Source organism: Gallinula chloropus (genome assembly GCF_964237585.1).
Source record: "Gallinula chloropus genome assembly, chromosome: 13".
Classification (NCBI taxonomy): domain Eukaryota; kingdom Metazoa; phylum Chordata; class Aves; order Gruiformes; family Rallidae; genus Gallinula; species Gallinula chloropus.
In genome coordinates this window covers 10327471-10353202 of record NC_140098.1, presented here as the reverse complement: position 1 = coordinate 10353202, position 25732 = coordinate 10327471, and the positions used below count along the sequence as shown (strand labels likewise).

Below are 25732 nucleotides of genomic sequence, written 5' to 3'. Positions count from 1 at the left end.
CAACTGTAACAATATATCCATTGTGTAAATGTTCTGATTATAGAAACACATGTTAATCTGTAATTTTTCATCACTGATAAACATTGGTAACCAGCCAGAATTCAGATTATATATTATCCGGTTACCTCCTAAACGCATCTGCAAAGCCTACTTAATTTATTAATTTAATGAGATAGACACCAGAAATATTTTGTTTACTATGATACAGAAATATGTGCAGTACAACATCAAATCACTGTACCTGCCTAAAAACTACAGTTAGCAAAACGTACTCTACCTTTCCATGTATGTAGCTACAAATGCGACATACAGAGCTTTGCCAGTAGAATGTCACAAAGCTATACCAGCTTGTCAGCAGAAGTTCTCTAAGGCTTCTTGTTAACATTTACAGGCACCACGTGATCCCAGTTTAGAGCTTGCAAGAACAACAGCTCATGTCAGAAGAGAGATTGAGGTAGTACTCCAGTTTGAGAGCTTCAGTGGTCTTAGTTGGAAGTAGTTTAATTATCTCCAATATCTTATCATTTTTAATCCTGTACATATAATATTGTCTAAAACTTACCTGTAGAAGCACAAAAAACTACACACAGTGCTACCAAAACAATCGAGAAATGCCATCAAGTTAGCCAAGAGTCTGGCTCATTTCTAAGAACGGTGACAATGAAAGCCCCAGTATTTGGGATACAAGGCACTAAGTCATCTGATACAAAATTGCTGCAGTCAAAACACCAGGCATGATTTTCTGTAAACAGTGTCATCTGTTAGCAGGAAAAGACTCAATGTGACAAACACGGCAGATTATTGCATAAAGGCTCCTCAGGAAAATGCCATCGATCTTACATTTTCTCTATCTTTACCAACAGTCACACAAACTCGCCAGCCAGAGATGAAAGAGGTTGAGGGGCAGTCCTGCGCCAGTACTGACCAGATGGGAAAGATGCTGCAACTGGCATAGAGCCCAAGGAGAAAGATCTATGGGGAGTTCGGAAGAGGCAAACATATTTGACAGCAAGACAAGAGCCCTTTCCCAGACATCATCGATGGGGATCCTTCATTCCCCTTTGCTTATATTGTCACTGCATATGCACGGGATGACTGAATATATTATGCATGGGAATTAATCATGCCACTGGCACTGTCAAGAAGTCACCGAGCGTTTATTATGCATGCAGAGTTCTGCCATTTTGCATACGCAGACAAAATTTGGAGATCTCAAACAAAGAATTCCAAAACTAAATTAGAAAAGAGAGAAGATTAGGCCCAGGGTCACAAGAGCAGAGAAGATTCAACATGCAAAGGAGCTAAAATTAAGTAAGTAGGTCCTAAATTTCCTCTCCTCTGACAGAGTATTCCAAGTTTTTCAGCCAGGTACCTCTCTAGACGACTCAATGGCACATCCCAGCAAGCACCCACGCACAAGCAGGCTGCATGTTCTCCCAAATGGTTTGTCTGGATTTTTTTTATTTTTGTTGTAGCTATGCTTGCATTCCCTCCTGAAAAAAAAAAAGACCTTCCATTTTTCCTCCTCAGTGTCAATTCATTACACTTCGTTACTATTTTTTATAAACCAAGAACTGGCAAATGCCCAAGTGAATAAAGTACTTAGCCTTTAAAAATAGAATAAAAATTGATGCACTTAAATTAGCAAACAGCCTCACCTGAACTCATCTGAAAACAAAAACCAGCATAATCACTTCCTTTTCCTAAAATTCAGCTCTAATCTCACTTCAAGTATGTGAAATGAGGAGGGCGAGCAAAAGCTTTTCCTCCTGTTAAAGCTGCTGGCTTTGGAAAAGGCTTGTTTACCCATCCTGTTTGGTACAGCAGTGACAACCTACTCCAGGCACTTGTGTAAGGGTTGGATAGTGTTAGTCCTTTGCATGCCCTTACGGTAACAGCTTCTTTGCAGAGAATGACAGTAAATCTTTTAAACAGCCAAACACACATGTAAATTCATTTATACACCGTTTACACAAATGTCACTGATTACAGCCCAGTCAAGTAAATGCTGGGATATTACAGTGGAATCCACTAGGCATCTGGATTTTTAATTCACATTTTATTGATTCTTCATCACTCAATTTTCTGTCACTTTTCTGCTTATTTATTCTTCCCCCAAAAAATAAATATTACATTGCCTTAGTATTTTATTACCTTCCAGCAAGTCCCTATTTGCTGAGTTCTTAATTTCCGAGTTCTTTTATCACTCATTGCCTGCCTCTACTACAATCTTTATTCCCTGATTTATTAATCTAAGAACTGGATTATCTCCAGTTCTTGACTTATATTCCTTGGAATAAAAGTATTTAAGAAACCCAAACCAACCTACAGATTATGAAACAAACAGAAAACACAATAAATAAGTGGGCTTGGTAATGCAAATTTCTGAACACTCTTTATATTATGAGCTCATGGTTGAGATTTGGGCCAGTCAAGTTCTAGCCAGTGTTATACTGAATTCTACATTCACCTACAGATTAAAAGAGGCAAGTTCTGTAAAGCAATAGGCCTTTATTTTACATCTAGCTGCTACCTGTCTAGGATGTTATTAGAAACAAACTATAACAGTTCACATGTCCAGATTCTTGGGACTTAACCATTCATTTAATCCATATATCAGTTTACGATGACCATACAAAAATATATAAAGATTAAATTGATAATTTCACAGGTAATGCTATACTTTAAAACACATTTGATTTAATTCATTAGATGGTCACCCTCAATCCCTTCCACTGGAAGTGAACTTTATAGCACTTGATACCAAGGAATAGCACCAACTTTAAGGAAAATGTGGACTTTTGAGGCAAAATCTTCCCAGCAGCAGTACCAATTCAACAAGTTGAAAACAATTCTCTGCTTATAGTCCTTTTTGGGGACAGTCTGACAGCTATCTCATCTTTTTCATGCTCAAAAAAAAATTGTAAACAATTCAGAAAAATGAAAGCTAAACTGTTTAGGCATCAGAAGAATATAATGCCAGAATTTTCAGGATCTAGCAAGACACACTTTATTGATCTGATTTAAATTATTTAACCTTGACGGTCCATTTTCATCATATTCTACTTCAAATCAACAAGATACCAATGGGTTTCTTCCTTCATTATGAGCACTTAGAGCTTTAGGATACTAATGAGTTTCATTTCCAAAAAGCAGAAACCGGACCAAAGTTTATTCTTTTTATGCCTTCTTTAAAATGTTTCCGTGCCTTTTACAGAAAGATTTTTACCTTCTCTTACAGATAACATAGCTTTGTTTCATTCATCAAAAATACACACATTTTGGCCACAGATGTTAGCATAACAAATGAAAAATAAAGTAGCAGTTCGGCAACAGGAAAGTCACTTTCCCCTGGAGTCTCAATCCTGTTACAACAAAACTTTTCTCGTGGACACTAGTTAGCAAGTACCAAACGAGTCCATTGAAAGGGAAAAATTTTTAAATCCATCAGTAATTTTTCAATTTTCAGAGGTTATACTATATAAAAGTAGCTTTACATATTTCAACAAACTACTGATTCATTCTTGGGCTTTTTTAACTGATAAGGAACAAACGATAGCAGTGACTGATTAAGGCATAGGGCCCATAAAGCTCCCAGTAAAGCACTGGTAAAAGACACTGTGCTTATCTTCTAAGAATGTGTTGTAAACAAATCTAACTTACAGGCCTGTTTCACTGTATCTCAGTAAGAAATCTCTGAGCTTTCAAACCAAATACAACATTATTATGCAAGGGACTCTCACAAGAAGCATCTTCTGCATTTTGTTGCCATCTTGCAAAGTGTGAATGAACTCTGAAACACAATCTGTTCTTTAATATTAATAAAGAACATAAAAAATCTTCCCCTCATCCTTAAATCCAGTTTCTCATTAGCATGAAAAGCACCTTCATTTAATTTACAGAATGCCATAGAACAGCTTAAAGTACATTCAACAGTTTGAGATGTTCCAGCTCCACAGTTTAAATCAACTTTTGAAGTTACTGACACATCTATTTCACCACTCAGTTATAGTAAATGACTAACCACAGTGACTGTTAAATTGTTCCAAAACTATACATGCTTTGGAATGCTGCAGAGAAAAGGTTCTGAACAGGACACAAATTACTTCCAGTATAAAAGAAATATTGTTACTTGTATTACCTAAGAGCATGATTAAAGTCCCTAAGTCACACAGTACATGAGTCATGTCTTGAAATTCTGATGTACCTAAGAGATGTCAGCTTTTTGTGTACCAAAAGGCCACTGACAAGCAGAAAGCAGGGTTAAATGCAGAACTTGAACCTTGAGTGTCTGAAGTCATCAGAAGGAATCTCTTGATACATATCATGCGTCCTGTGATACCAAGGGCTCACACAATAAAGAACCTCTGCATTTCTTCACAACCTTGTTTAGCAGCATAAACCAGTTCCTTCTTTCTACCCCTGAGTATATTTTATCAGTAGCCAGAAATGTCAAATACTTCTATGGTAAACAGAAATATCCTGGCCTTTTTTATTTTTCTACACACCAATACTAAAAAAGGTGACAATATAATCTGCCCCAGGCAACTCTATCACCATCCACAGTAGACAGGTCATTTTCCTTTTTATCAAAGAGGAGAGTAGGTCATCACATTTTAGTACATGTTGACACCACTGCTAGTAAAAAGAGATAAGAATTCAGTGCCCTTAAGGTGCCTTAACCTCTATTTTACCTAATACAGATATTTCACAGCTACTGCATTAAAGCCAGAAGAGAGACAGATCTGTACCCTGAAAGAATGCACTACAAAGGTCTCAACCTTTGTGACAAGCTGATATTTGTACTGCAGAGAGTATAGGTGACAACAAAGCACTTCCCTTAAGGTATCTACTTCTCTTATTTTTGGTAATAGGATTTATTTTTCTCCTATAACACTATAGAGGACCACAGATGTTTCGCCTCTCAAGTACACATACGCAGCTTTGGAACACTTTTGGAAGTTAAGATAAAAAGAACCTGCCATCCTGAAAACAACTTGAGAAGATTCTTTGCTCAATTAAAATATTTTGTATTCTCAGGATACACTTAATTCAGAACATAAAACAAAACAGTGACACTTCACTGCTATTGTCTTTATTAGCTGTGGTTTCCCTTTCAGGCATGTGGTTCTAATGTCTAAAGGAAGTCGGAAAACACTTTTATGGCAATGTTCCTTGTATCTTTAAAGACAATGTTAATATTAATACACAATTATTAATTAACTAATTGCTAATACACAACCATCTCTACATGTGAACTTTTTATTGCATTTTATGTTGAAAAACCTGGTTTCTTGACATCCTTTTAAATGGTGATAAGATTTGCAAGACAAGAGCAAGAACATCAACACAAACTGGTTGCTTATTATACAGACTGGACACCACTCACAAAAGGACATTTTCTATTTTCAAAACCCTAAAGATATGAATAGGCTTGCAATAAACTGCATCACAATGCCTAGTTTCTTCTGCACATAACTAAAATGTTACTTCAAAATGGGCAAAGGAGCAACCTTTGGTTAGAGGAAGAACAGCTATTCCATACGTCAACTGAAACAGCAGATTTGTGCTTGAAGATTCTCAACTTTTTTCAACCCCAGGAACACAACTACACAACTACAAAATTAACTTCCACTAGAAATGAAACCTTGATTTGTACACTAAAAGGAACTTCCTTCTAAAGTGGAAAATAGCATTCCTTTATTTTAGACACAATCTGGTCCATTTTTCTATTTGTTTTAAATAGATAAAAATACAAGCCAAGAAATTAGTTCTGAGATCAGAGGCCACATCAACAAAAACAACAGCTAATTAATTATTTGTAAACCTGAAGAACAGGATTTTAAACATCTATCATTAGACTGCTTTCTTTGCTAAAGAATTTTGCACATTTATGACATGTAGTTACAGATATATATGCAAACACACCTCTGAAGGCATTTTATACTCCATTTCAGACTAGGTACCTACTAGTGCCTTAGCAAAGGCTGAAATCAAGGAACTAGACTGTTATTAAACAGTATTGGCAGGTAAGATTAAGAGGAAGAAGACCAAAGACTGAGATCTCCATAATGCAATCTAATTTACCAGATCAGTGCATCTGAACTGAGGTGTCTTAAAATGACATTATAAGCAGAAAAAAACCCTAGCAAATACACAAAGGCAAAAAATATGATGAAAAAACCATTATTTTTGTTTCTAAGCAATCTAACCACTAAACACTATTTTTTTTCTTTTCACTAGACTAACATGAAGGGTTTTTTTAAATATGAAGGAAAAAATTGTAGTCACCATAGTATTATTTTTATGCTTTGGATAGAAGTCATCATGAACAAGCTTGAGTGAATCCCCATTTTTTTACGTCAATATTCATATTTCATGATGTCATTTTGATACACCATTTCAAATGCAAAGAACCTGGGATATTTTGAGAGAAGAGAGACATGTTTGAAATTCAATGAAATAAATTGCTGTTACAGATGGCTTTTGCCCAAGTGAATAGCAAATATTACACTAAAGCAGGATATGACTCTTCCAAGCATGATGCAATTCGAAGTATTTGGAAGTATTTATATGATAGTTTGCATAAGTGATTTACCTACACACCAAGCTTGTGTTTATAATTAAGCCTGGGGTATGATTCCCATTTGTTAAATTAAGTATGAGGTTCACCCCCAAATGTCTTTGGCATTCATTATCAGAAGATACAAATACATCTGCCTGTTAAATATTTTCAGCATCAAGCATTTATTACTCTGTGCATTTCAGCGTTACTGACTCTTCATATTGAATTCTGATGCTCTTTTATATGCACTGTCTTCTGCTATCAACAAAAAAATGGCCATTTTACACTGCCTTAGGTTTCTAAGTTTGCAGTGATAAAATCTATCTTCTCTTCAACTCTTTCAAGAGAAAAAAAAGTACCTGAAATAAACAACATTTCAGTCATTTTAAGTTGGCAAAACTGCTTTACAAATCACACAGCCTGACCTCCTCCTATATTATTACATTACAGCAAGATCCAAAATAACATTCCAGCTTGACAGCTAACCTCAGGCACCACTGGTCTAGTATCTTGCTGCTTATACTGCTGGCTGAAAAGCTGATAGGATACGCAAGACAAGCTGAGAGTTTAACTGGCAGAGCTGTTCAAATCTAAATTGTGCTATTTGAAACTTAGACCACAGGAGACAACAGTTCACTTTTTACCATGGCAGCAGATTCAACCTCTTGGCCCTGTGAAAGTCATATGAATACATTTAGCACACACACAAAATATCTCCCTATATTATGATCAAAGCCGTATTCAACGCACATTTTTTATGCACATTTGATCATTCTGTTGACAGTCTTGGAAGCTACGTAATATGGACTGCTGCACATAGGTTTCAAACCTTGATGGAGCCCAATGGCAGGCTACTTCTGACAGTCAAATAATGACAAGCACGTTGCAGGCCGATGCCCGTCATTCATGAACATCTTGGCCTGCTCCAACCGTTGCGCAGCGACTAAGTGGACGGTCAAAGGTTAAGTTCGAAGAAGACAGCAATGAAGGGCAACTGTCATGCACCACTGAATACTGTGAGGCAGCAAGGAGTGGTTGTCTTCTGAAGAACATGCAAAATGTTCTCATTCTGTCCAGGCAGACACGTATTTGAAGGTCCTAAATGAGACCACTGCCAATTCATGAAGAGCCAAACTGACAGCATGCCACTCAAACTGTCTCTCTCAAATTTGGCTTGCTTTTTTTCTTTTTATTTGAAATCACAAATGCATGCAAAGTATAGCGTTAAACAGAACTAGCAGCTGTTTTGAGCAAGCCAGATTGGGAGGGTAGAAAGGGTGAAGGGAAGGACAGCCAAACTTTTTTCCCTTCTTTTTTTAATATATAAGAGAAGTCAAATAATTTAACAAGAAATTATTCCATTTTCTGTAATAGCATGCATTTACATCCAAAATTACATCTGTCATGCCTCTTTTCCTAAATACTCAGGTTTCTTCCAGTATTGAAAAGCAGAGCCCAGCACCTTGTAATTATGGCTAATACAATCACCTGGATTGTTAATTCTGCATTTGTATATTAACACTGCAATAGGAGCATACATTAAAGCATGCAAATAAATACTTTGCATTGGTGTCTAAATAGCCTCAGCATTTCTATTATAAATGGTACAATAACAGTATTTTCTATTTGTTTAAAAGCACTGTTATGTGGGGAGTTATGGCTTGAACAGCATGATTAACAATGAAATTGCATTATTTTGCATAAAACATATACATCTTACTTTTAACCCATTGCCAGTAAAGATGTATATTTTTTACTTACACATTTAAATTATGTGATCACATTCACATTTGCCTCTATTAACATATAAAAGACTTCAGGAAAAATAGAAATACTTTTTTTTTATTAGATAAACAGTGATGCCGCTCATCTCTCATATGAACGGATGCTTGACACTAAATTTAATCAGGCTGACAAAGGATCATATGGGTTAGCTTTGTATGCCCTTTTCATGAACAGTCCGTCTCTCCTGCACTTACAGGGCCAAATTCTGCCCTTTAACAAAACAGATGAACAAGCAGAGTGCTTGTTTCTTTTTGCTGGGTCACTGGTATCATCTCACTTTTGACATCACTGCTCTGTACCAATTTCTGTCATGATACCAACACATTAAAACCCGATTCACAAACTGTGCTTTGCAAACTAAAGGGAAAATGGTCATTATTTATGATGAATACGTTTGGATCACAAAGCATAAAACCACTTGTCTGTCACATACACAGACACACACAGAGCACACAAACTCTTGAAGGCAGGAACTACATTAATTTTTCATTTCACAAGTCATGCTATCAACACTTTTTTAATCATAGATAATGACCAGCCTACTGTCCTGACCACAGTGAATGGCTCTCGGGAAGCCAGAAGCATAACACCACAATTCAATGTGTTTCCAACTGCAAGAAAAATTTCAAGGCTTTTCTACTTAAGCAAAAGGGTCTACTGTAGAAATCTGGAGAGAGCTCATCAATGTGTTTCACACTCTGTGGGGGTGGCAGAATGAAAAACTATGCATTTATTGTTAGAGGACTTGCTTGGTTAACACATCCACTTCGCCCAGTTGCTTCCTCTCTTGCTGTCTTATAATGAGGTCCGAAGAATTTCAGAAGGTCTTCTCTATTTGTCTGAGATTTCCAGATCTTAAATTCTGGATGTCCTGACTTCACCCTTTGTTGCTGAAGCATGTAAAGCTACAGCACACACACTGTACTTCCTGACTCTTTCGTCAAGAGCTGCACAGGACACACACACAGCCCCCACAACTCCCTGCCCCCAGCTATTCCAAGTAGCCAAATCCTGTCCAAATAAACTTCACACTTACCACACCCACCCCTCCTGTCACAAAGAAGCCTATCATACACCATTGATTTACTTGTAATAATGAGAAACCAAAGTTGCTTTGCACTTTAATTTTCATTTGAAGATGGAAAAACACCTCCCAATGACACAGATGTTTTGTGATGATAAACTTATGAAATAACATGAGATGATAGACTTAGGAGCCACAGGTAATCGCACTGTACAATATAAAGACTTCAGTAACATGAGATTTCTAAACAAGTCAATGAAGGCTGACCAAGACGTACAGTTTATTGTAGGAACTCTGTTCCAGACTGTTATGAAGCACCACATCTTGCAAGAGCAAAATGATGATGAGACGTTTCCTAAAGTATTATTTCCTAGAGTCGAGAAATTTCATACAGGTTTCAACTCTTATTTGCAGCAATACTAGAGAAAAGCTCCTGAAAGATAACATTCAGAAATGAATATTAATAATGCAGAGAAACCCAGAACAAAGCTGATTTTAAAGAATAACCAGTGTTGATTGTTGTGGTTTGGGTTTTGGTTTTTTTGTCTGTGTGGATTTTTTGGAGGGTTTTTTTAAACATTAGGAGAAGGCAATAGTGGGCAAAGGAATGAAAAAAATAATAGTAAGAGAGAACAAAACTGTGTATTAGAAGACTTGCTACATTACCTGTTACTGTTACCTAAAGAGTACGGAAGATATCACATAGATATAATGCAGAATACAAAATAGCTCTATTCACAAATATACAGAAATTCCTCATGACACATTCAAGCAAAATTGTTTATAGAGGAAGTCACCCAGCAGTAGGAGTTTCTACTAATGCAAGTAAAAGACTAAGTCTTTAAAGTGGAATCATAGCTAGGAAATAAAGCTTTTGGTAGTACTCAGAGTCTGCTATCATTTCATTTTTGTCTACACATAAATGCTGCCATAAACACTTTCCACTGAACCAAGATCAACAGTGTTCATATGAACTATTTTTCAGACTAGTGACAGAAGATCCAGAAATTTAAGCACACATCAGAAGGTTTTTAGGCTTGAAAACAGAGAAGCTGGCTTCCATTTTAAGGAACAGGGGAAATCCATGCAAACTAACATTTGTCCCTGTACTTTTCCTCCTGAAAAGTTGAGCTACCACTGCCTCCCTGAAGAAGCAAAGCCACCACTACAGTGAACATTTTCAATTTTGCATGCCAGCAGCAAAAAACACAACACTGAACACCCCTAAAAGATAACTGCTTACTAAACCAGTTATCACAGTAAAGCCAAACCACAGTTTATCTTCCCTATTACAAAGATGCAAGGAGCCATACACCTGTTTCAATCCGTCTTATCTTAAAGGATTGACAAGGAAATGGTTGGAAAATTGGGAATCAAACTTCTTTTTGAAGGTCGGTTACATCATCCTCAGCAAATATGAAATCTGAAATAAAATTTAGTAAAAACTACCTTTTGGCTCCTACCTGGACAGAAGACATAAGTGGATTTTTTAAATTTAGTAATACCTGCAGTACTTTTTTTTTTTTTCTTTCTTCTATATTACAGAAAAACTCCTGGCATAAAAACCCCCTTGGTGTATATCCTTGGTTATTTCCAGTGGTTTTATAATGTATACTAAGATATGCCACTTATGTAGTCTCAGAATACATAATTGAAATACTCCACTATAAATCTATCACTTTGGAACACCCTTCAACAATTTTTTCTGTGTAAATGTCTTGCAAAAACATTACATTTGACAAACACTCATTTTCTTTAAAAAACTTTATTAGAAATATCTATCTGAACTCTGACTTTAAATAAGCTTTCCAACCCAGAAAGATGGTCATTTCACTGTTGTTTATATGCATGGTTTATGACGAAGGTCCCAAATAACTTTCTCCTCCATAGTTTCTTTGGATTAAATGATTTGTTCTGTTTTCATTCTGTGATTAGGTACATACATATGCATCATAGTGCACTGCTCAATATTTTACCATCTGCAGTTGTTTCCCATCACATGATTTAGATACAAGACAAAGAAGTATTTCCTTTAAACACAAGACCATCATTACCTGCTGCAATGACATCATTTACACTGGAAGTCAATGTAAAAGAAAATCAGAAGAGAATACAGCCAAATACAAATTGTCTCCAGATCTACAAGCTGTTCAATTAATTTGCATAAACCTATCCTTTTGTACACAGTCTCCAGTCAGTGCTTTCAAATACAGATGTAGATACTTCAGGAGGCCTACTGCTTTGAGACAACAGTCAAGTTCTTAAAAGCTTCTTGCCCAACTCGAGCACACATTCAGTATCAATAGGATTGAGCTTATGAAGTCTCTTAAATACCTGTGTAAAGCCTAACTATCTGCATTCTGAGTTAAAAAAAATAAATCCATTCAATGTGTATTTGAGCATGAATTTTGCCAGTTGAACTGCTGGTAGCATACATAAGGTGTATGATTCTAGAGCGCAGTAATAGCAATGCTTTCCAGTCCCAAAGTGGCTTAAACGGACCAGTTGCTTTTTGGAGATTAAAACCTTACCTGACCTTTACCTCTCTTTTTCCCCCCTACAAGCACACACAGTGTAACTAACATTCATGATCTTCCACTGGCCAGATGACAGTTTTGCACTCCAAACAGAGGGCACAGCATGCATCAGAAGCGGGAGGTTTTGCTCCAGGTAAAATCTTTTGCCATTACAGACTGGAGTCTCTCTGATGAATCACAGACAGAAGTTTCAGTAATTTTAGTATCTGCACAGAAATACGCAAATCAGACTCAGAATTTAGTATTATGGTATATTTGACAGAAAGACAATTTTAAATCTCAGAACAGAATCAGCAGCACATTTTAATCAGGTACCTTTTCAAGTATTCACTGCATGAAGTACCAGTTGCCTGGGGGTTATGAAATAATACTAAAAACTTTATAATCATTCATTGATTTAGTTTTGAGTATAGTATATCATTTGAATCCAATGGGAACATAAAGAACTATTTGTGAGGTCAACCACAGTACAGACAGAGGCTGACATGATATCGATGGCAAGGTGGAAAGAAATTGCCAAATACAGCAGATCAATACCTCGTTTCACTGTTACAGCCTTTTGGAGACATAAAATATATATCTTTACAGCTACGAAAATAATAATAATGAAAGTGGGAGATAAATGCTTCCCCCAAGGTAAACTATTTGATTAGCTGAGGGCAAAGGTGACAATAGCAGTTACACTAAAGTAACTTTACAGTCTTAAATAAAAATGGTGGGATGAGCAGCAGATAAAAGGGCAAAATGAAACTGAGTGAGTTCTAGGAGATAAAGATGTAATTCTTTCAGAAAGTGGTGTACCATGTATACAAAGGCAAAAAAAAAAAAAAAAAAGCTAAACAAGGTAGAGGAGTTTCCTCCCATAGTAAGACTCCAGTAACTAAAAAAACCCAGAGTGGTCTGAAATCACAGCACTATCATTTTCTATCCATAAGGCTTCAAAGATGTATTTAATCTGTCCCATACTTTAAATGCAAATAGATATTCATAACCTTGTTTTACACTTCACTAGTGAATCTAACAATATACTACAGTGCTTTTTAGTCTCTACTGAAGGGAAGAGAATCATCTGATATTTCAGAAGTTCTTGGTCATTAATGGTTAATCACATAATTTCAGAAATGGATGCACTATCAAAAGCATGAGAGCCCAGTCCTGTTCCAGACAAAGGCTGCTTAAGTTTCATCACCAATTGCACTGGGAACAGAAATGAGTTTCAGTCATCCACTATGTGGCCTGACTAGCTTTCAGTAAGTTGAGTCCAGATCAAACTGAACTCTACCTGCTATAAAATGAAAAATATAGCAATCATTCAATATTTTCCAAATCTCTAAGTAAGAGTGAAAGTAGGCCCAATAATATAGGTCCAGCAGGGACACTCCACTATAGCTTCATTTCAAAAATGCGAGTTTCCATCTGAAACTTCTAAGACTATAAATTAAGTTCAGAAAAAAAAGACAACAGGGTCTGGGCAACCTGCATCCAAGACCACCTAGCCTTCTGAAATTGAACCATCTACCAATAACTCCCAAAATATTTCTCTTCAGAAAGATGCTCATTCAAAGCCAAAAAGGAAGGATTTCTACAACTTGCTTTCCTTTGCTTGAATAAATTTAACTTTTCCAGAATACCGTAAGTTATATAAATATTTGAAGAAGAAGGTAAACAACTATTGTCATGTTTTTGAACACTGCATGTCTAACACTGGATCCATGATTGTTGTCTTTGTTGCTGCTTAAGAACACGGTTATGTTTAATAACAGTCTAATCACAAATTTACTAAGACAAGAGCTAAGAAGCGAACTCCTCCACATCACCACCACAACTGCTTTGCTGTATGCATTTCTAGTCTGCCATCTTGAAAATTCTGAAATTACAGTGAAGAGGCTGTTCAATAGGAAAACTGGAGTTAAGCAAGCAACATACTCTCTGCTCATACTATTTATTGGGGGGTCAGGCATGCGGAGACTTAGAGTTCCAAGGCAGACAAGGCATCAAAATCCTTATAAAGGTACTGGTACTCCAGTACCTCTTAGTATACAAGTCATCTCTCTAAATCACACAAATCGAACCAATTAAGTGATAATAAAAGAAGAAAGTAGAAGGTTAATTAACTACACAAACACGCTGCTCATTTTGCCAGAGCAAAAATCTAATTGCCATTACAACAATTTCCTAAAAAAGCATGAAACACTATCAGATTCTTTAAAATAAGCAACCAGTTCTGTATCTTGTCCCCCTCCTAGAACACTTCTTGTCCCCATAAGATAGCAAGATACCAATGGCTGTTGCATGGTAGGAGCCCATACTGATAAGCCTAATGAAGGGTCAGGGTTAATGGAATTGTTTCATGCAGCCATGTCCTACAAGGTATTGTATACCTGTAGCAACTACCATACATGTGCATGCAACTGACCCAAAATTTAGTTGCCTAGAGGCTATACAAGCAACAGACATGAGCTTACAACCTTAACATACATGACTGAAAAAGTAGAGGAGTCAGAAGAAAGAAGAAAAAAGGTAAAGCCTTCCCAAGAGTGCACACATGGATATGGTATATGCACAGCTCCCATAACACTGCCTAATGTAGTGGATCACTAGAATCAAAGTAACCTGGAGACCTTCAAACCTCTGGCATTTGACTTCTCCTACATTACTCTCAAACAATAGCCTTATGGGCCACAATCAGCCAAACGTGAATTAATGTTTAGTATCCATGCTCCTTGCATCCTTAGCTCCAAGATGTTAGAAGATTCTAATATGTGAAGCACAGATCTGTTCTTATTTACAGGAAAAACATGGGACTGAATGTAAAACAACACATTTAATAGATCTGCAGCGCCTAAAGTACCAATATAATTCAGAGCAGCAAGATAGACACGCACTTCTTAATTAAGTTGGTGATGTTCTAGTTAAAACAAAAAGACAACCCAGGGCCATAGTTAAGATTAAGCATGAGTTCTTGCAAGGGAAGCTCCTACTCTTATCAATATAAAGGCTTTAAATCACAAAAAATAAACCATCTAATAGTCTGTATTCAATAGTAAGTAGAAAGTCAGGACACAGACTGATTTGGATTAACACATTTTCAGTTATAACAAGTAATTTTACAGAGGATTAGTATCTTGATGGTCTGATCAATACTAGGCACTGCTGCTATTACAGATGAAGAGGAAATTACCCCTCCAGTAATAAAGTGTGTATGTCTTGGTTCTCCTTCATTTGCTGAGTCCATTACTGTAATGGTTCCAGCATTAGCAGCTGAGGCAATTTAAGCAGCAGGAATGTGATGAATTTAAAAGCAAGGAACATTTGCCACTCGCTCTTTCTTGCATTTTATTCTGCATATGCAAGGCATCTACCTGACCATTTCCAATATACAAATCATGTGTTATGTGACTATCAACACTATTTCTTAATTATTGTCTCATTAATAATGGGAAGGGCCAATAATGTGATTGCCACAAAAATTGCTACTGGCATATTGGCTGCTGATTCTGCTAAAACCTGCACACCATTTACCTAAGCAGAAATATGACATGACAAGAAGCTTATTTAACCGAATCTAAGCTGTTTCATTAATTTTCCTAAATCCAACTTCTAAAATAACCTCTTTAATCCATCAATTAGAAAATTTTCTGATTTTGTACCTTATGAGGCAGATCAGAAAACAAGAAATTAATGTAATATTTGAAAAAATGATAATGCCAAATACATCACTGCATTGCATGCGTGACCTTTTAACATTAATCCTAAAATCATGCCCCTGCTCAAGAGCTTTGAGAATACTTACTTATTTCTCCCTGAGTATTAATATGCTGAAGCAACCTATCTTGTATCATAAATATATTTTCCAGTCACCAAAAATTAGGATGATGCCAGAATAAGACTCTTCATTGAAGTCTCAGCCAAAACACTGGATATTCCCTTTTCCTTCTTGTAAATAAAATACTTGCAAAGCTTTGTGTTACTTAAAGCTTTATATTTCCTTTCCACTTTGTCTAGCATGTCTCACAAATGTGAAACTGCACATGAATATCTTTGTAAAAGCCCTTGTGAATATTCAGATATGTGCATATTGATGCATTTATTATTTGTATAGCAATAACTTTATTGGATTGGGGTCCCAGCTGTGCTGGGAGCTGTACTAGCATAACAGTAATGTCTGTGGAATACATTCTCTGTACTCAGTTCTGGTTTCACAGTAGTGTGAATTAGCATAAGCAGCTACATAAGGTAATTGTGAACTGGGCTTAGCAGTTTATTCCAAAAACCCGTTGATGTAATCCTTTTAAGGTAAAAGAAAAAACCACTCCAGACTAGCTGAGCATCTTACCATTCACACAGTAATGATGCAGGGTCTTAATATACAAAGGGTGGCAAGAGGAAACATACAAAGAAGTTGACATCTGTCACACTGAAACTTACATAAAGAAACCTGGGACTAAGTCTTGAGAACATGAACTTCTTACACTAACCTGTGAATATTAATCACAATGATAAACATTCTAAAAACAAAACAGCTTTCTTCCCAAGCTCAAAAGAACACAGTCTTATTAGACTAACAAATAAGAGGTTTATGCTTTATGGTTAGTTTTAGTTTGTGTGGTACCCTTTCTTCACCCTGAAAAAGAAGGTTTACTGCAAGCTGGCCAAAACTCTGGTCAACAGAGTAAAGAGGAGAAAAAAAAGAGAAAAGAATGGAAGTAACTATAAACTGTACTAATTAAAATTGAATTACCAGTTTAAAAAACCCCACAAACATAATGAACTCCTAAGGGACTGTTTCATTAAAATGCTTTTCTAGCTAACAGCTAGAAGTAATACTTGCTATGGGGAAGACAAGAGAAGCTCAGAGCATGCGACATTTCTAAAGATGCCTTTAGAAACTTAAGAATAATCACATTTTGCTGTCCATGTAAGACTTGGAGAAACATTCCAGGACACTAACATCCCCAACATGGTGTTTAAGACAGCTGAGTAATTCATTTCTGGCTATTGTTTCCCAACTTTTTTCAGACCCTCTTCCCAGGAATGAATTTTGATCCTCCTCCTCTTGGGCTTGGAACACCAAAAACCAGTATAAACAATTTCATTTCTGCTACACATTCCATCTTACTCAATCCAACTGAGTGATCTGCAAAGTGGAAATCTCTGTATGACAGCACCACACTCTAAAGAAATTCTACCACATGTACTTGGAACATAAATGTTCTTCTGTAACAGAGTAAATCAAAGCTTGCTATACACATGAAAATTTGAGAGAGAGAACAGCTTATCACATATAAGAAACATACTGCATAATTACAAAGCAAAAGCCAACCAATGGGGCTTCTAATAGAGAACATTTAACCATACACAATTACAGCAAAGCAAGAACTTCTATTCAGGATTTAATGCTCCAGAACAATGACACTGCCAGGAGATACATAATCCAAACCAGCTCCTCTATCCAACCACTTCCTTCTCATTAGCAGGCCTCATAAATCTTACTCTCCCAAAGAGGTTGGTTTAACCTCACTAATATTTGGTTTGCTATGAAATATTTTGATCAGGACCTAAATGGAAGTCTTGGCAGAACTGCTACATCAAATACAGACTTTGGTATTTTTTGGGTGAGCAACTTAAGTGAACAATGCTTTAACTTAGGGGATGATGGGTAAACTGGCATAGTGCCACCAGAAGCCCAAGGACTGCATTTCTAATCAAACTATATAAAATAATACCAGTATGCTGATGCTCCTATGAAAAGAAAGTCTTCTTGTATAACCCCTCCTCTTCACATTGCTGCCTTCTCCTTTGGCACACTCTATCCTCAGAGCATCTACGGGCTTCTTTTGTTTCACTTTCGACATACTCAAAGCTTCTCAAGCAGTACCCAACTTACAGCAGATCCCTAAGGCACCCTGTACGCATTCACATCTTTAAGTTCTCCATAAGGATGTCTATTTTCATCCTTCTCTCTCTGTGCACCTATACAGGTGTGTCTAAGGTACTACTCTTTCACTCTAGCTTCCTTTTCTTACCCATTACTCCTCCAATAACTCAAGTGCTTTGTCCTCACATAACCTTTCACAGTGTAGTTCACAGTCTGTACTCCTACTCCCTCACATGTATCCTTGAATGATTATCTCATCAATGGCAGCTTTTCTCCAAATGGAAAAGATTCACAAATATGTTCAGCATATATTGCATAGACAAACCCAGCCTTGGATGGATAATGTAAATGTAGAGGCCCTGAAAAAGGTATAGGTTGGTCTTTTCCCTGCAACATAATTGGACGGGGCAGCTTACATCTCCGTGTATTTTCACACATACAGAAAGAGAAGAACATAAATGAAACACTGAAGTTATTGCCCTTCTAATTACTAATGACTAATTACAAAATGACCAGGTTGTAATCAAACAGTTAAGAGTCTTACTACTGCGAATAGTTACTTTCCTATTCACACAATTAGTTGCCAACTTAAGTCAGACCTTTTCCCTACCTCATAATGAAATAACTTCTAATGATAAACAGTAAATTAATAGCAATATATGTCCTGTATGTAAAGACAGGTGAACCAGATGACCGCCTTAGAAAGCTTTTTCTAAATCTGTAACAGAATTAGGCTTCCTGTCAGCAACACCACTAAAATCAGTATTATGCTTTGAAACAAATAACTTACTTCTTCTCTGTACCACTATTTTGTAAACACAAAATCGGCAGAGGTTCAACAACCATCAGCAGCTGCAGTCAAGAGTGGTCAATGAAGTAGAAACATGCCCTTCAAAGGCACCTGCAACAGCAAAGCATTCCCCAGTGCTGGCTGTGCACACAGTGCAACTACCTTCCCTATAAGCACGTATTATCAAGAAAAAACGTTATTTAAAAAGTTTATTTAGGTCACAGCAAGAATCCTTTTAAGTCTGAGAAGTGGGGTTACCTAACGCATCGCCACACTTGTCTGCTGCTGTGAATGTCTCTTGCCACGCCACTGAGCACCTTCGCACTTGACAATATCCAAGCCCAAACAGCGAAAAAACTTTATTAGCTACTGCTGGAGCTGTACGAGGTTCCCCGCTTAAGGGGGGAGCGGAATCCTAACGCTTCGAGCACCACAGCCGAGGCAGCCCAGCCCAGCCCCAGCCCGCCGGGCCGCCCACAGCCCTCGGCGCCGACCCCGCGTCACCTCCTCCGGCCCCTCGCCCCGCGGCACAGGGACCACTTCCCGCGGGGCGCCTTAACCGCAGCCGCCTTCAACCGCGCGGGAAAGAAAGGAGGGGAAGGGCCTGACGCCCGGGCCGTGCCCTGCGCGGGCTCCGGCCCGGGAAGCTGCAGCCGCCAGCCCTCCGAAGTCGCCGCTGAAACCCGCGGAGGAGCCGGCGGCCGCCCACCCGCAGCGCTCCGTCCAGGCGGCGAGGGTACGGAGCGGCCGGCAGCCCCTGGCTGGGTACCCGCGGCAGGCAGCTCGGTGCTCGGGCTGCTTCCCTTTCACAATACACTTCACGGCGACCTCGCAGTTCGCTCCCTCTGAGCGACCTCTGAGCCCGCTCCAGCGCCGGAGCCCGGCGGACTGGCTTTGCCCCTTGCAGCCCCACAAGCCGCCCAGCAGCAGCCGCGCGAAAGGGGGCTCGCCGCGGGCAGACTCCTCAGGGCTGAAGGAGAGCAGGAAGCAAAGACAATGTACCTTCAGTTCTTTCTCCCGCTCCCCTGCTCTCCTCTTCATGTTGCCGCCTCAGCCAACCGCCCACAGCGGGAGCGGACAGCAAAAACCACCCGCAGCCACCCCGCGCAGCTCCCGCCTGACGTGCAGCTGCCGAGCGACTACAGCTCCCGGCACGCACTTCGGCGCGGCTACGAGAGGCAGGTGGCCTAAACGAGCCGTAGTCCCGCGACTCGAGTGGAGGCAGCTCCCCGCCCCTGCCCGAACTACAGGCTCCAGCAGGCCGTAGGGTTTCGCCGGCCCGGAAGTGGAAGGGCTCGGTTAGCAACAGGGGCAGCTGGTAACAGAACGCTGGGAGAAGACATAGGGCTGGCAGGGAGCTGTGAGTACGGGGGAGTTTTTTCTCCTCTAGGGCACGGCGGGGGGGAAGACAGCCGTGCTGGAACCGCTCCGGGGGTGCGGTGCCACGTCCCGAAGCGGAGGCGCCCCCAGCCCGGGGAGTCCCTGAGAAGCGGGGCTGGCGGGGTTCGGTGCTCTCCCGCGCTGAGGGGGAGCTCGGCCTGAGGCTGCGCTCCTGAAGCAATTCAGACCTGTGAAGCTCCCTCGCTCGCTGCACAGTGATCGTGGGACAAGGCGGGGTGCCTCGCCGCTTTTTAAGAGCGTACTCTGTAGCTCTCCTCAGCTGTGGCCCCTGCGCAGTGTGTGAAGGGGCAGCTGCGCTCAAGCGGGAGTTGCGCTCTGTGTGTGGCCGGGAGCGGGAAAAACCGGGGAGTGCAGGCGGTTCTTTGTGAGGCAAGCCTTACCTTTCCCTGCCCCTTCCAGGCGTGTAAGTTATTACTGGAGCTGGCGGAGCTGAAGAAAAATTTGGAAAGCACTTGTGAAATATGTTGAAGGCAAGACATGGTTGTTTTGATTTTTTTGTGTTGCAGTAGAACTTACAGGTCTTGAGAGATGTTTCTTCCCTCAGACTAAAGCAGGATGGGGTGATCTCACTTCCTAATATCTTCCATATCTTTTCTCTTTCTCCCCCCTCCCCCCCCCCTAAAATTCACAATACTGCAACAGATGATGCTTGAAAGATGATAATGTGTATACTCCTACCAAGTAATAAAAGATATTATTTTAGATGACAGGCCCAATAGAGTGCAAACATCTTTAAGGAATCAATAAAGGAAGGCTGGAAATACTTTGTGATAGTTTAAGATAAGTGGGTGGTCTGTCTTTCCTCCTTTTTTTTTATTATTGTTATTCCCTCTAACAGAGAAGTGAGGTAGGATTTTTGTAAGAAAAACATTTTCTTGGCTGTGGCCAAGACTCATGCTATCCTAAATCCATGTTGAAGCAATTACCGGTTATAATTTTTAAGATTTCACTAGAAACTGTTCCTTTGATCCCCACTGACTGAGAACTTTTGGAAACTTCAGTAATCCCTCCTCAGCTTGAATGATGTTGGAAGAACAGTAGTCTTCCATGAGTTAGATAAGAATACGGACCTAAAGTTCTGATATTTTAAGTGTTTATGCTCACTACTGTCTGGTCTTGCATAAAACACTGCCAACTTGTATGCAGTTTGTTTGTAGTACTCGGTGAGATAACAGATGGTGCTACTAGCACTAGTTTTCTAAGTAGCACGGTGTGTAAGTTAGTTACTTCAGCTTCAGTAACTATAGCTAAAATTTTTGTTTATATCAGTCTTGAAATTCTTATATCCAGAGTTATGGAGAATGCTTCTCTGTTTTGTATGTTAAGTTCTTTTTCAGGGTTGTGGTTTTTCTAAGGCACAGGCAGTGCTGAAGTATCTAATAGTGTAAGACTGTAGCAACATATACAATTTTTATTAGATGTAATTGATTTGGAAGTGCTTTCTGAAGAAGTAATAAGGAACTCTGTGGAGAAATTTCATATGCTTTTAGAAATATTGCTGAAGCTGTTAACTGCAAGGAAAGTAATGTGGCTTAAATGTTTGTGATTGACATTGAGGTAGTATTTAGAAAGTAACTGTAACATGTAACAGGTGATTTGCTGTTTGAAGTCTCTTCTGTGAGAAGCAGTATAAATGGTGGTTGTTAGTGATTATTAAATACACACGTGGTTCTTATGTTAGGAATAAGGCAAATAAATTGCCAGGCCAAATAATGAGTCTATAATTATATTCTGCCTTCCTAAAATCAGGAGGCATGTTTGAACTATTTCTACCTAAACCTACCCCTTCTTTTTATAGAACAGTTAGTCTCTTTTTTTCCTTTTCCTGTGGTCCAGCACAGAAATGAAAGCAGAATACTTAACTTCTGTCATTTTTTAATGAAAATTGAATAACTAATTCTTCCTCTTCTGAAAGTTCATCTTTCAAAGTTTTGGGGACTTCAGATTTATAGCAGCTTTGCTACTTGTCTTCAAGTCATGTCACGTTGCCAATAAAACGGGCTTTCATATACAGCCTTGCTCTGTTTGTTTGCTTACACATTAAATATATATGTGGTTTTGCTGCAGCCAGTAGTCGAATACTACTGACAGGAAGGGGTTGGTTTGTTTATTTGAGGGACTAGTGTGTGTTGCCTTTGTTTTGTAATTGCATGTGTTTCTTTCACACTGGAAATAACAGGCAGATATCCATAATGGAGCTTCTTTAGCAAGTGGCAGAGAGTGAAAAAACAGTAACGTTTTCCTGTACCTATTACCGTGTTAGAGATTTTGAAGCTTGATTTTGATATATCACAAACATTGCGGACTAGTGCTGATAAAGTATTTCTTTAGCTCTTGATCTCTCTGAAATTTCTCAAAAAAAGCTGTTATTTTTTATTTGTGAAGACTACCACATTCTAGAAAGATGTATAAGGGTGGCATCTGCTCCTTGCTGCCATCCTGAACCAAATTTGGATTGATTGTGTAAAAGTAAAGGTTTCCGTTTGACTCAGTCGTAGCTGCTGTAGTGATATTTATACAGTGACATATAATAATGGCTTCAATAACGATCCTAGAATTGAGTGAAGTCAATGTCTGCAGATTGTGCTAATTTAACAAATTACAAAAAAAAATTTGTGAATGATGCAAAAAGAGCTAAGAACGCCTGTATTCTAGTTGATGTCTGTCTTTCATTAGAATTGTGCCATTGGTTTCAATGGCTGCATGCCATCGATATGGCATCATGAAGTGTCATTCTCCGTTTCTGTGAATGACAGCAATGAAACTGCAACCTTATTGCTAATCAATGGGTGTAGATAGATTCAGGCATTTCAACAGTAGCGAAAAAGAAACATTTGCTCCACATGAAAGAAAAATGTCTTCAGGTTGTTGTAAACATTGAAAGCTAGAAATAATGCTTTATCCTAAATTTTAATGATGAAGAGAACCCAGAAAGACTGATTTATTGGAAACTAAACTTATACTAATCCTTTTTGTTCTTAGACAAAGCCATAAGGAGACTTGTTTATAATAGAAGACTACACTGGTAGAAGAGAGGCGTATCTTTAGCAGCAATTTTGGTTATGACAGAACTAACAGATACTTCATAGAATGTCTGTGGGTGATGCTGTGTCACTTTTGTGGTCTGATGCTGGCTTTCAGTAATATCACTGTTAATTTCCCAATGCCTTTCTGTATGTTTTTGGATTCACTAAGGTGTTATATCACCTTGAGGGTGTAACGGGGTAGGGTGGGACGGGGGGGGAAGTTGTCCAAAGGACTTCATATCTCTCTCTTCATGCTATTTCAGCCTTACTTGTCTCTATGGCCAACATCTAATTTTCTGCACTGGAAGAGAAGAAAGGAACGGTAGTTAACAAATGTTCTACTTTCTCACATTAATACTTTACTAATCTCACTTTGTCATGTACCTAAGCTTTCGGTTGCCTCAAGAAATAAATGTGTTCAGATTTATGAGAATCATTCATAGGAGAGTCTCTATCTTGGAAAGTAATTTCTCTTATGACAATGATTGAAAGAAGACAAAGGGAATGGTAGGCAACACTGAATTGACTTCATAACCCCCAGCACCTCTGTTTCAGAGAGCCCCATTCAAAATGTGGAAGATCGCATTACTCATCTACCAGTTGATGCCTTAAGCTTTGACCTGTCTTAAAATGAACAAACAATTAAAATAAACAAACAACCCTCCATGTTCCCCTCCCACATGCACTTAGAGTTATGGCCTTAGCCCAAAGAGTGCTGAAAACAACAGAACTAGAACTTAAGAATTCTGCTTCTAATACGTTCAATTAAATTGGAGCTATTGCATAGCAAAGGAGCTGTACTTCGTGCGCAGATTAAAACTGGCATAAGGTTAAATTTGAAAGTATAGATTGAGCAATACAGTTGACATGGGAACATTTACACTAATTTATGAGTCTGTCATCTCAGTGAATCTATCATTACTTTTTCCTTCACTTTATATGTTATATTTTAGTTTGTTACAGATAGAGAAGAATTTCATTTGAATTTTGTTATCCGTAGATAAGCCATGTCTGTTCCAGCTTATGAAACTCTGTGGGACCCGCCTGTGAGAGATGTAGGTCTGACTCTAGCTGGAAATGGAGGATTACAAGGTTTGTACCAGCTGCTATTTATTACAGTTACAGACTTTGATCAGTGGCTTCTTTAGTTTCTTTCAAAAAATGTTTCTGACATTCCCACTCACAAAATTATGTTCACATACCACTCAATTTGGGTTACATTCTCAAAGATACTTTGACCATTTCTGTTTTCATGTTGCTTGTAAGAGGGGAGTTGCTATGAGATGGTAAAAACTGTAAATCTCATTGAGTTTTAACATTCATCCTTCCAGAAGAAAGAGGACTACTTTGCTGAATTGCGGACAAGGCAATATCCATTTAACAAAATAGGAACCAAAAGTACTATATGATTCCGATATGATACTCAGCTGCTGTTAGAATGGTACTCAGGGCTTAGTCTTGCATCTGAGTAAATGTACAGAATTGTCAGTTAACGTTTTCAAGCTTCAAGAGGGTATGTTAACGTTGAAACAGATTAGAAAGGAAGTCTGTGGTAATGATCCATCTTATTTTAGTACTATGTTTGACAGTAGTTGTTACTTGCTCAACTGTTTTCTTTTTGTTGCCTAGTAGGTGTCGGTGTGAGGTATCATTAGAATTAGTTTTTATCTGTAAGAGGGAGGAAAAAGGAAGCAATGTGCTAATAAATCTGAAAAAAAATAACCAACAGCGTCATACAAATGTAAAATATCAAATTACTTGAATTTTTTTTTTTTCCTTCAGTATTTCAAAATGAGCTAGAGTTTGGATTACATGTTGTTGAGTGTATTGAAGGTAATTTGAAGTTGTCTTGGTTTTGGTAGAATCATCAGTGAAACAGAATATAAAAGATCGACAAGCTATATCACGAATCAGTCGAGAGGAACTGGAGGACAGATTTCTTCGTTTACATGATGACAACATCTTACTCAAACAGCATGCAAACAAGCAAGAGGAGAAGATTAAAAGGTATGGCATTTATGTTTTTCTTTTAGCTCAGAGTAACATTTTTGCCCTTGATGGTAATATCAATGATTTAAAAATCCTGCAGATTTCTCTCTGAGGACTTTTTAAAGCAGTGGCAAAAACCTCTTATTGGACCTCACTTTCATTTTGGTTTCTGGTGCTCCCTGTGCTATACAAGATATTTTTTTCATTAGACAGTATTGTACCTCCCATGTAGAAAGGTACAACTGCTATCCACCACTTTGGAGCTGGTACCTTGGGTTTGTAACTATACTGTCTGAGAACAAGTATAATAGGTGTTCTGGGAACTGACAAAGAGGCTATAGAAGTCTAATTACTCATTCATCAGGGATTGCATCCTAGAATCAAATTGGCTTGATTCTGCCCCTTTTTGTCTTTCTCTGCCCTCCCAAGAAGTTGACTAGCATCTAGCTTTTTATCTACTTAACCTGATACATCTTTGTAATTAAGATATGCTCTGCTTTATTCAGGGTAATACATAGAGAACGTCGTTGAAGAAGTCTCAAGTGGCGTGGGGACCACATTACCTAGTATACCCAAACATAGGCAAACCAAGCTATCTGAGCTCAGCAGAACTGTTTATGGTATTCCTACGTTCCAGAAAGGCGAATTAATCCAGCAGCACTTTGTTCACATTGTGCTTTACTTAGGCTAATAAAACCTTGCTGCATCTAAGCCAGCTTCTGGTCAGAAGTTAAGCA

The 25732-nt window shown here is 38.5% G+C and overlaps 2 protein-coding genes across 2 annotated transcripts in view; one reads left to right on the top strand and one right to left on the bottom strand.

The window, feature by feature from the left end:
• Positions 1–19623, bottom strand: part of FTO (FTO alpha-ketoglutarate dependent dioxygenase) — a 234938-nt gene extending 215315 nt beyond the window's left edge. Inside the window, exon 1 of the mRNA XM_084269877.1 lies at positions 19582–19623. Within this exon, the coding sequence (XP_084126003.1) occupies positions 19582–19620 (39 nt within the window). The 5' untranslated portion in view covers positions 19621–19623. The remainder of the gene's footprint in view (positions 1–19581) is intronic.
• Positions 19624–24013: 4390 nt separating this feature from the next.
• Positions 24014–25732, top strand: part of RPGRIP1L (RPGRIP1 like) — a gene marked incomplete at both ends in the record, with an annotated part of 65567 nt that continues 63848 nt past the window's right edge. Inside the window, 2 exons of the mRNA XM_084270200.1 lie at positions 24014–24098; positions 24869–25013. Coding sequence (XP_084126326.1) covers positions 24014–24098; positions 24869–25013 — 230 coding nt within the window. The remainder of the gene's footprint in view (positions 24099–24868; positions 25014–25732) is intronic.